The 11,606-nt window shown below is 34.4% G+C and overlaps 1 protein-coding gene across 1 annotated transcript; it reads right to left on the bottom strand.

Moving 5' to 3' along the window:
- Window positions 1-5,861: 5,861 nt before the first annotated feature.
- LOC108196427 (glucose-6-phosphate 1-dehydrogenase, chloroplastic) lies at window positions 5,862-11,606 on the bottom strand. The gene is made up of 10 exons (XM_017363707.2): window positions 11,121-11,606; window positions 10,619-10,851; window positions 10,425-10,519; window positions 10,108-10,222; window positions 8,730-8,935; window positions 8,496-8,645; window positions 8,297-8,417; window positions 7,982-8,211; window positions 7,701-7,901; window positions 5,862-6,472 (listed from the first exon to the last, which is right to left on the bottom strand). Exons 1-10 carry the CDS (start codon window positions 11,311-11,313, stop codon window positions 6,223-6,225), a joined length of 1,794 nt encoding a protein of 597 aa, XP_017219196.2. The 5' UTR covers window positions 11,314-11,606; the 3' UTR covers window positions 5,862-6,222.

Genomic DNA, 11,606 nt, shown 5'->3' on the forward strand with positions numbered 1-11,606 from the left:
CTTCTTGTTCAATTTTTGAATACAACCACCCTATGTTCTTGTCTTCTTTTTTATTTCTTGCATCTACATGATTTCAACTAGTGCAAGGATGTTGATATGAATTGGTGAAATGACATTTTTACTTTGATTATAATATTTAAAAGCGGGTTAATATCAAATACAATATTCGTTGGATTCAAATGTGTCAAGTGAATCACTCGTTATAAATGTGACTCGACATAGTCATTAAAGTGAAAATTTCTGTAAATCTGAATTTCGTATCAATTAGTCGTTTACAAATAATGTTCTTGATTCAAATTTTCAAAATAATGACTAAACCGAACAATGATATTATCGGGATGAACGACTCAAACAAGATTTCCTTCTGAATCGAGCTCTGATACCATTTCAACTCATCAACGTATCTAATGTTATAATAACTTCCAAACAAGATTTTATATTACTCGACAGACGATCGAGGAAAATGGTGGTTCCTAATGGCACACTAGAAATATGATCATTTGCATGAGTCATGCCTATTATATTATATATGTTTGAACATTGAATTAATATAACCAGGATATCCTCAATATACTACTCTCCAGTCTCCACCATTAGTTAGCGTGCAAGATTTTTCATCATCGCTGGATGGTTTTCACCTATCGTCACATAGTTAAAGTACCTCATCCCATATGTGAAAGTCTAATAAATATCAATTTTACTTGGTATATTTATCAATAATACTAACAAATAATAAATAAAAGCATAAGGTTTCGTAAGAGGAGAATGAATAGAGAAGCTTCAAGAGACGGTTGAAACTTATGGGTCATGAAAACTGGTTGTTGCGTGTTGGTTATAATTGATGATACCCACTCAACAAATGTAAGAGGCAGCCCAAAAACTTGATTCCTTGATGTAACAACCCATCTTTATTCACAAAGATCTCAACTCTTTTGGCTTTCAATGTTTCATTTTACAGTATTAATTTTCATCATTCTTACTGAGAAATTTGTTGGTGGGTACGTAGTCCGCGGGGCTAAAATCTTTTACTCATTTTTAACTAAAAATTGGAATTCAGAAAAAAATAATCTATATTAAAATTTTAAGTTTAGCGGAACTAGAGTCTTGATTAGCCTCATCATTTGGTAGGAGTCAGCGACGGAATTAGAGGGGCCTAGTAGAGCAGAGTAGTACTACGTGCATGAAGGCATTCTTGAAAGTTTACTCACTGAACTCCATCCCCCCGATCTGTAGCTGGATAATGTGGTATTTTGCATCAAATAACTGGGGGGAAATATACAGTTTGCTGTTAAAGAGTAAAGAAGGATGTAATAGTATATAGATTCTTCATGACTCAACATACAGCAATTTGTTGCAACAGCAGCTAAATTTATTCCTAACGTTTTCTTACAAACTATTTTAAGTTACAAACTTTACGAGAGCAAATCTTAGAAGTGTGCTCTGTCTTGTTCCGTAACTATTTTACATAATAAAAATGTAATTTGCTATTCCAATCATGTTTTTCAATATCTTGTGATGAAATAGAAAAATATTATAATTTATTGTAAATATAGAACAAAAAATTAATGAAATTATAATTTTTACACACCAAATAACGAATATAATGGGGTTCTTGATACAAAGTCAGCTTCAAAAGTTAACTATAGTAAATTTAGTGGGGTTCATGATGTAAAATTAACTTTACAAATTATATTTATAAATCAAAGAATGTGATACTTGGAAAATAAGTTTGTAATAAAATATAGCATCGACCATTAAAGACATGTTTGAAACAAAATATAACACCGATCATTGAAGACATATCGTTAGTTTATTATTATCATCATATTTTATCTAAAATTACAGAATACTTCATCTATTTTACACAATTATTAGACTTGCTCTGAATCAGATTACTAAAATTAGCCTACAAATATTTGTTGAACTCATCTAAAACATTTTTGACCCCCAATAGAATTTTACTCTACGACAACCAATTCAACGGTGTCTACTATGATGATAAGTAAACCATGCTTACTCATTTCTTAAACGTAGAGGGGCATGCGCTGCTCGAATCATGTCCCGTAGCTTCTGCTGTTTGCTGCAAACTATGATTACTTTTTTCCTCCACAGTAGCTTCTTTATATATTTGTCAACATCTTTGTAACTTACGAGTTACGGAGCAAAATCCATTATCCATTATATTATATTCGTATTTGTTTTGTTCAATTGATTAAGACCTAACGAAATGAGATAAGATTCACTTTAGCTTCTTCATTCGCAATTTAAACTCGCCATAACCACTAGTCAAAAAAAGTCGTATGGGGTTACTCTGCTCCTTGTGATTAGAAATTGCTACTGTAGGCAGTGGCGGTGCCACACTGGGGCTTGGGGGGACACGTGCCCCCACAGGTTTCCTTTTGTGGGCCCCAGATATTAGTAATACTCGTATGTTTTGTCATTTGTGTCCCGGATAAATTACTAACGGGGGTGTATTCGATTGAGATTTTAATGCATTGTTTTTAGTTTATGGATTTTAATGGATTGTATGGGATTTTGTTTTTTTGCGGATTCTTGATGAAATGTCGCAGAGTTGATAGGATTTAGGTACAATGCTTCAAAATCCCATTGAATTTGGTGGGATTTCAAAAAACTTAAAATACACTGAAGAATGCCACAAAATCCATCATTTTATGAAATGAAAAAAAATCCATCAGCATTTGAATACCATCAAATTTTAATGGATTTTAAACAATCCCAATTGAATACCATCAGATTTTAAAGCATTATTTAAAATCCCAATTGAATACCACTAGATTTTGTAGCATAGTTTAAAATCCCAATTGAATACCTCAAGATTTTAATGGATTTCAAACAATCTCAATCGAATACCCTCGGATTTCATGAATGCAAAAAAATGCTTTAAAATCCCAATCCAATACACCCCTCTAAATCTCTTCATGTAATCATCTCAGCTTCAGTCTATTTCAGTTCTAGCAGTAGTTTCAGCATTGTCATGCTTCTCTAGGATTTGTATGTCTAAATCAGTTGTGGTAGCAGGTTGTTTTTAAATAAGATTTGAAGGATAAGATGTTTAGCCAGGTCTGTTTGTTCTAGTTTGTAGTAGTTGCGTTTCGAATTTGTAAAACTAATTAAGTAACATATTTTGAGAATGGGTTAAATGGCGTTTTAGTCACTCAACTGACCACCAACTTGCAATTGGGTCATCCAACTCAAAAAGCTTTCAGACACATCATTATACTCTTAAAATTTTTCATTCAGGTCACTGGCCGTTAAACTCCGTTAAAAATTTGACGGAAAGCTGACTAAGTAGTCGTGACTTGGCTTAAATAAATCCACCGTGGCATGTACAGTCAGCAGAATCGGCATTTTGGTCACTCAACTGAGTACAAACTTGCAATCGGGTCATCAAACTAAAAAAAACTTTCATTTAGGTCACTTATCGTAATATCCGTTAAAAAATGAAAAAAGAAAGAATTAAAAGTTATCATCTAGCACCTTTTTTTCTCTCCTAAAAATTTTGAAACATATTAACAAATTTTGAAAAATTTTGAAACTTATTAACAAACTTATTTTGAAAATTTTTTCTCTCCTAAAAAATGAAAATGAAAATATTAAAGAGTTTTTCCAAATGGCCTTATAAGATATGTAAAACGATAAAAGACAAACAAAGATCAAGTGTTTGTGGGTGAAACTGCTGATTTTGTGTGTGTGTATTTGTTTCATTTGTTAATAAGTTTTGAAATTATTAAGAAAGAAAAGAAGGTGCTGCATGATAACTTTTAATTATTTCTTTTTTCATTTTTAACGGATATTACGATAAGTGACCTAAATGAAAGTTTTTTTTAGTTTGATGACCCGATTGCAAGTTTGTACTCAGTTGAGTGACCAAAATGCTGATTCTGCTGACTGTACATGCCACGGTGGATTTATTTAAGCCAAGTCACGACTGCTTAGTCAGCTTTCCGTCAAATTTTTAACAGAGTTTAACGGCCAGTGACCTGAATGAAAACTTTTAAGAGTATAATGATGTGTTTGAAAGCTTTTTGAGTTGGATGATCCAATTGCAAGTTGGTGGTCAGTTGAGTGACCAAAACGCCATTTAACCCTTTTGAGAATAATCGAAAAATTAAAAGTGCCCCCTTGAATATTTTGTCTGGCTCCGTCACTGACTGTAGGCTGTTATTAGGCGGCTTGTGCTATTTCTTTTCTGTAACTGTGACCATATATATGTGTACGTCACGGGATTTGGAATTTGAAACACTTTCGAAATTCGAAAAATAGATCATTATATGTTAGAGGATAAGTTCGCTTGGATCATAAAATATTCAAATTTGACTTATAAATTAGTTGAGATCGAATTCTAAGTTATATGAATAGTGTATTGAACTGAGCTTGAGTTTGAACGTGAAACATGATTCAATTTGCATATTAGCGAGACTCACGAGTCTCATTCACGAGTCTCGTTGGATTGAACTTTTGTCATTATTATTATTATTATTATTATTATTATTATTATTTAATTTAATCGAATCATGCTCAAGTGTATTATATTTTTATCGAGACTAATTTCGACTTTATTGAATTTGAGTATGACAGTAATTGACTTGACTTGCTTATCGGGATTAAAACCAAATTTAACTAGTTTTTAACTAAAATTCGAGGTTAAATAGAAAAAGTCTCTAACAATTTTTGTAACTCAGCTAAATTGAAATTTAGATCAGCTCTTTGATCCCGCATATGTGTACGTATATTTGTAACCCACCTTGGAGACATCTGACCTGGAAAGGCTAGCCATTAACATACTATCCGATATCACTCATTCACTTGCTTACGCAGATTCATGATTCAGCAAACAAAGAACTAAAGAAATTAGGCACGATTAACCAATGATTAAAGCTCAAACAGTCTTTGATAGATTCCATCTCATTGGCCATGGTGCTTTAGTGGAGGTGAAATAGGCTTTTGCTTTCTTTTCTTCTGTAATTTCGCCCCCGGAGTCATAATCCGTTAGAATATCTTCGACGGTATAAACTTGTTAGTTAAATCATTCATTTGTGTCGTGCATTATCTTTTATGTATAATTTTATCTAATCACAGTTATACATAACCCCCTTGGAGCACATGTCTTTGCTGTCGGTAATTTTTTACTTTTTATGTATAATTTATCTAATCACAGTTATACATAACCCCCTTAAGCACATGTCTTTGCTATCGGTAAAAATTTTACATGATGAGAATAGCTAATAATTATAGCTAACAATTTTATAAATCTCCCTTGAAGATGCTCTTACTGTCTCTTCGATAAATTTAAATTTAAAAGCCGAAGGACATGTTCCAATGTTTTGTAGAAATGCTCTTTTCAGCTTCGGCGAGAAACTGCTACGAATCTTAATATCAAAACTAATCCAACGCATTATTCTTTATATGCAAAAGATGTGAATATTAGAAAATTATCAGACAATTATCTAATTTCTACAATAACACTTTTTATATCAATATTTTTTCCAAACAAACCAGCAAGTCAATAATTTTAAACAAAACTCACAAACAGAACTTAAATCTGACACTTCAATTCGAACTCAAACAAGTTTTTGCCTCAGATAAAAAGACTTGAATCAGCTATGAAATTTTACAAGCTTATCTTTGCAAAAAACAGTATATGAACTATCAGTAATAAGTAACAGATAAAATGCATAAATTCAAGATGTTTATCCTGCATTTATTTGTCAACAGACAATTGACGTTTCATATAAAAAGATTGAGTCGATACTCCATTTTAAAATTGTCCCAGGGGCACCAAAATTTGGGCCACAATGATAATCAGGATTTTATTGGGCCGTTAGGGATTAAAACTATAATTAAAAGGTAAAGAGATTATTCTTTCAACTCCCTCATGATCCCAGAACTAGCAATTGTATCAGTATTACTATCCCAGGATAAATAAAGCCAGCGCTTACAGAATATTACAAATATCTACTCTGTAAATTACTAAATTTTGATGATAAAGGGTAACGCCTGAATCATGCATCCACAGATATCAAGGCCCTTGGACATGCCATTTTACTACTGTTAAAATGTGAAAATGCGGAACATAGCATATAGATTCACTAAAACAAGCAAAACCAACCTCAAGGACAAGCTTTTCCTACATTCCACGGTAGGGGGTTTTACATCTCTTCTAACTTTGTCGTCTTGGAAGCAATGCAATATACCTGGGAGTCATTGGTCTCCGGCAAAATCTCCCCACCTAACTTTGTATTTGGCTGCAAGGTAGTGAGCACCGACAGGTCCTCGGCTCCCGTAAGGGTAGTACTCGGGGACGGTCTTCTTGTCTTCTAGATCTTTCAGTACAGGTGTAAAGAGCGACCAAGCAGCATCCAGTTCGTCACTGCGGATAAACAGTCTCCTTTCACCTTCAACAGCATCAAGAAGAAGCCTCTCATATGCATCAGGGATCTCCCCCGAATACCTAGATATCAAAATTTCGAATTTATTATCAGTAGGGGAAAAGTTTATCTAGGACATTCAGACGAAGATTTTATCCTAGAAAAGAGAAATCATGATTGAATATCTTAACATTTTTTCTTTTTACAATAGCAGGCACTCATGACCACCTATTAATATATACATAAATTCAGAAAGCATGGAGAGCTAAAAGTATAATGAACTTTTCCACTAGGCAAGTACCACGTAGTATCTCTGTGGTGAAGAAACTATCGTTGTAAACAGCTTCAGCAACAAACAGGAAGTAAATGTGAAATTGCAAACTTCAATAAATTGACCCATTCCTCTTCTGTTTATACTTCACATTAAAACTAAAAATTGGTAATTTAATCTCTTCTCAAATTCTGATTTAAACAATATACAATATTAAAATCAATTCCAATATTTTATATTTAAAATACAACCACCCTAAACCATATGAGTATAACAAAAACAAGATAAATCAAGTTAAGAACATATATAAGGAACATATAACTCACACCTAGGAGATTAAAGCTGAACTACGGGCAAAAAAATTACCCCCTCCGTCTCATCCATTTGTTCTTTTTTTTTTTTTGCACTGCTTGACACGCATTTTAAGGTGGATATAAAGTACAGTTTCATAACTTATTTTTTCAACTTTTCTATTGAATAAATTTTTATTCAAAAAAAGTTAATATAATAATATATGAAACTATAGTTTATTGGAGCCTTAAAATGCATGTCAAGCCTTCTCTCCCATATGTTAACAATCTGAAGGGACAGAGGGAGCATAAGATATGGAGGAACCTAAATGGACTTTATAGAATGAGAGATATTGTTGGTAGAGAATTAGAAGGGAGAGAAAATGGAAGGAGACAGATAAAACGGCAAGGAATAGGTTGCCACCACCCCCAACCAGCCTTCTCCACCTCAGTTTGAGCTTTAAATTTAGCTCATCGAAATTTGAAACCTAGACCTCTATAGGATTATACGCTACTACTAGAACAGAGATGCTGCAGAGTAGATAACCTACATGTCGTTCATGAAATTTACATTTAAATTATTCTTTGACAATTTGAGCTGATGACAGATAAAAAAAAATATTTGAGCAGAAAGCACTATTGGAGTAGCAGTCTTATATAATTTACCAGCACTTCTACAAATTATTTTCTTATTGAAAAAACAAGTAGGGGGTAACATTATCTAATATAGTACCAATTTGTAGTATATACCTTGTCGAATACAAAAGATTAAGATTGCTGCGATCCAATCTCATCCCTAAACCTGGCACCTTATTATTAATTTTCAGATATATAGCTTCATCAGGTTGCACGCGGATAACAAGCTCATTGGTCTCATGATCAAGATCAGTTCCAAAGTTCCGTTTGTATAGATTACCCGGTACATGTCTAAACTGTACTCTTATTTCAGTCCTGATAGGAGAAAAAGAATAACATAATGATTCATAAGTCCATGTAGAAAATATAATAGACAATCTTTGTATTTCACAGACCTCCTATCATGTAGAGCTTTCCCAGCTTTCATTAAAAATGGCACGCCATCCCATCTTGCATTATCTATGAAAAGGGCCGCGGCAGCAAATGTTGGTGTTAGACTATTATGGGGCACAGTCTTGTCATCAGTGTATGCAGGGTAATTAACACCTCCCCTCGTGTGGCTCTTATACTGCCCTATAACCACATCATCAAGCTGAATGGGCCTCATTGACCGGAGAACTTTGACCTGAGACCCAACAATAACATTATTTAGTATCATTCAAAAGCCAGCAACTTATACCTTATCTCTTCGTTGCGGGTTAAGATGTTACTTTTTCATTTCTGATATCTTCTGCATCCAAACTGACAGGTGTTTCCATGGCAAAGAGTGCCAAAATTTGAAGCAGATGGTTTTGCATTATGTCTCTGACTATTCCGTAGTTATCAAAGTACCTGGAAAACACAAAGGTGCATAAACACACAAGCTTTCAAGAGATGCTACAACAGACCTACTTGAAGAATAAAAATTACCCTCCCCTGCCTTCAGTGCCAAAATCTTCAGAAAATATCAGCTGCACATTTCTTATAAACTGTCTAGACCATAAAGGTTCAAATATGAGGTTGGAGAATCTAAGGACAGAAAGATTCTCCACCAACTCTTTCCCCAGATAGTGATCTATCCTGTTTAAGCGGGAAAAAAAATTGTATTAAACCAAATGCTAGTTGTTTAAAAGCAATGAATAGCATCATCAAAAAGGATATTACCTGAATATTTGATCTTCTTCCAGATACTGTTTCAGAGCTGTTGTCAGAGCAGCAGAGGATTCAGAATCTCGACCAAACGGTTTCTCTACAATGACCCTTGTCCAGCCATTCGCAGAAGATGCAGATGTGCTTGCAGATTTTACAGCATTTATGAAAATGTTTGGTGGTATAGATAGATAGAAAAGACGATTGGCAATTGTGCCAGCCTACAAATCAAGCCAAATATGTCAAAGAAAAGGTTGACATGTAGACATAGGTAGACTACTAAAAACCAATAATAGTATTACATATTAGTAGTAGATTAACCAAGTTGAGTGTTGATTTAGAAACTCCAAACACAAACAGCAGTCACGTAGGAAAGATATTATGTTGCCTTCTGGAAGGATTTTTCTGTAGTTTACAGAATATGCTAAAAGTAGAACTTCATAAAAGAAATTTCTAGATTATACAATAGAGCGAAAATCTGCGAATCTAATGTTAAAATATAATTAATCCTGAGTAAACAAACATCTATTAAAGGTTGTTCTCTTAAAGATGTCCAAGAAAAATTCTCAAATAAAAAGAAGCAAGCATTACTTGGCCATGTAAAGTAACTAATTTATTCTCACACAGTCACACCGTATAGCTTGAGAGGGTGTTAGATAACAAATATGAGTACTGATACTATGGTAGAAGCTGCAAAAACTATGGACCGTGCTTTATTGGGCAGTTATTTCTTGGATTAACACACTTATTACGCAATTACCAAAATATAGAGAGAAATTAAATGAATAAGCTAATTAGTTGTATTCAAATTTCTAAACATCCTTCAGTGCCTTTTCACGTGGCTACACATCTGATACTATAGAATACTTGGAAGTGTATACTTGTATACTATAAAAGCTGAACTAAGTATTTTATTAAAATTTGGCCAGAAAATGGGGCTAAAATATCATAAAGCGATGCATCTCACCTAAAGATTTTATAAATTAAAAATACCAATATAGATAACGGGGCAAGTAGAATTTACATCCAAAAGTCAATTTCGGCTTCTCCTATAAGCCAAGAATTCGAGAAGTCATTACATCTTCCTGTAGTATATCCCTGAAGTTCTCATTATCTTTTAAACCTCAGATTGCCATTAGCACATATTCCGTCAGTCTTTTTGTTAAGCTCGAAAAAATTGGCATACTTAAACCTAGCCTAATGTTAATGTTCCTTATATCTTGTAATCCTCAAGTGTCATTACCACGTGTTCCTTGAGTTTTTTGTCAAGTTCAGCAAAATTGGCCTCAGAATTGTATTCCTTCAGTCTTTTTGTTAAGCTAAAAAAATGGCATACTTACACCTAGCCTAATATTAATGTGCCTTACATTTTGTAATCATCAAGTGTCATTACCTCATGTTCCTTGAGTTTTTTGTCAAGTTCAGCAAAATTGGCTTCAGAATCATATTGACCAGAATGATAGAAGCAGCGTTTCAGAAATTGTTCCATCTTTTCCCCACAGTTTGCCCTATAAATCATATAAAAATAAGAATTTGCCAACTCTGATCTTGTGAAATTCACAAGACTATAATCTGAATATCGTATGTTTGTAAAAAAAAATATATATTCAAAGAACAGAAAAATTCATAGAAGTTCTTGTTAAATACAATGTCATAATAAACAAACAAAAAAAAACTTATTGCATAGAAGAACATTTAGGCTCTCCTTACCTCTTATCAATCCTGCAAGTGAGGGTCTTGCTAACCATTTCCCTAAGTTCAGCATCTGTCATCTTACTTCGGGCATAGCCAAAAATAGTGAAGTGCTGTAACAGCGAACAAAACAAGCATAGATAATCAAGTTAGAATAATAAACTGGCACCTCAAGCACAAGCACTAGGAATCTGTCAAGACACAACACAAACCTCGGGTAGGCAGTCCTCATAATAAAGTGCAAAAAGTGCAGGAAATATCTTCTTCTTGGCCAGGTCCCCGGAAGCTCCAACGACAGTGATAGTGACAGAGGACTTGTCTTTGTTGAGATCAAAAGGAGTAATTCCCTTGGACTCCTCAGGGGGTGCAACTGATATCTTGGTATCCCTGACTTTCTTAAGGGGAATGTCATTTTCAATACTAGTCACTGTCGTGGATATTGCACCTAGTACATAATACCAAAATCAATCAAAACTATACAAACAATATAAATGAAGCTCTGAAATAACAAAGAAGCAGCAGAATGATCATTCATTGCACAAAGTTTAAACATTTATGGTAAAGTAATTATTAAAGAAATGAAAGGAAACAATATATTAGCACAAAGAACTAGATAATTCACACGCACAGATAGGGGGAGAGGGGGGAGACAGAGGGGGAGAGAGAGGGGGGAGAGGGAGGGAGAGGGAGGGAGAGAGAGAGAGAGAGAGAGACCATCTTGGGATGCAGCGGCAAGGGGAAAAGAGGGTGAATTGGAATTAGAACGGAGAGAAAACTTGTTATATTGCAGTCCAGGAGAAGCCACGGAAACGATGACATGTTGTTGCTGAATCCTCTGTAATATCGAGGCAGAAGAATAGATAGAGCGCGAATTAGTAGCTGACGAAGAAAAGCAGCAGCTCGCCATTGAATCCCTGTTCCAAGAAATGAGAGATTGTTGGGTGTATCCAATTGTAATTAGTTGGAAACCCGGAGTGAAATTAAAATGACAAGAGAGGGGAGGCTTCGGAGAGTTCGAGGGGGTGAGTTGAAGCCCCTTGATAACTCCGAAAGGCTGTCTTGTCTTGTTTTTTCTTCAAACGCCGCCTACTGTCGATGCGCAACAGATTCAACCCCCACACCTACAACTACAAGTACAGTATTTTAGTACAACGTCATGTTGCGCCTTTGGGCGTACTAGTTTATTTATTAATTGTACAC

Source organism: Daucus carota, chromosome 7 (genome assembly GCF_001625215.2).
Source record: "Daucus carota subsp. sativus chromosome 7, DH1 v3.0, whole genome shotgun sequence".
NCBI lineage: Eukaryota > Viridiplantae > Streptophyta > Magnoliopsida > Apiales > Apiaceae > Daucus > Daucus carota.

What these genes read in the sequence shown, in the direction of transcription:
- LOC108196427 (XM_017363707.2), bottom strand. Translation starts at nt 11,313, where the DNA reads ATGGCGAGCTGCTGCTTTTCTTCGTCAGCTACTAATTCGCGCTCTATC. An exon ending in GAAGAAGATCAAATATTCAG is followed by an intron (nt 8,646 to 8,729) that starts GTAATATCCTTT and finishes CCGCTTAAACAG; the next exon opens with GATAGATCACTATCTGGGGA. An exon ending in AATCTTTTGTATTCGACAAG is followed by an intron (nt 6,473 to 7,700) that starts GTATATACTACA and finishes TTTGATATCTAG; the next exon opens with GTATTCGGGGGAGATCCCTG.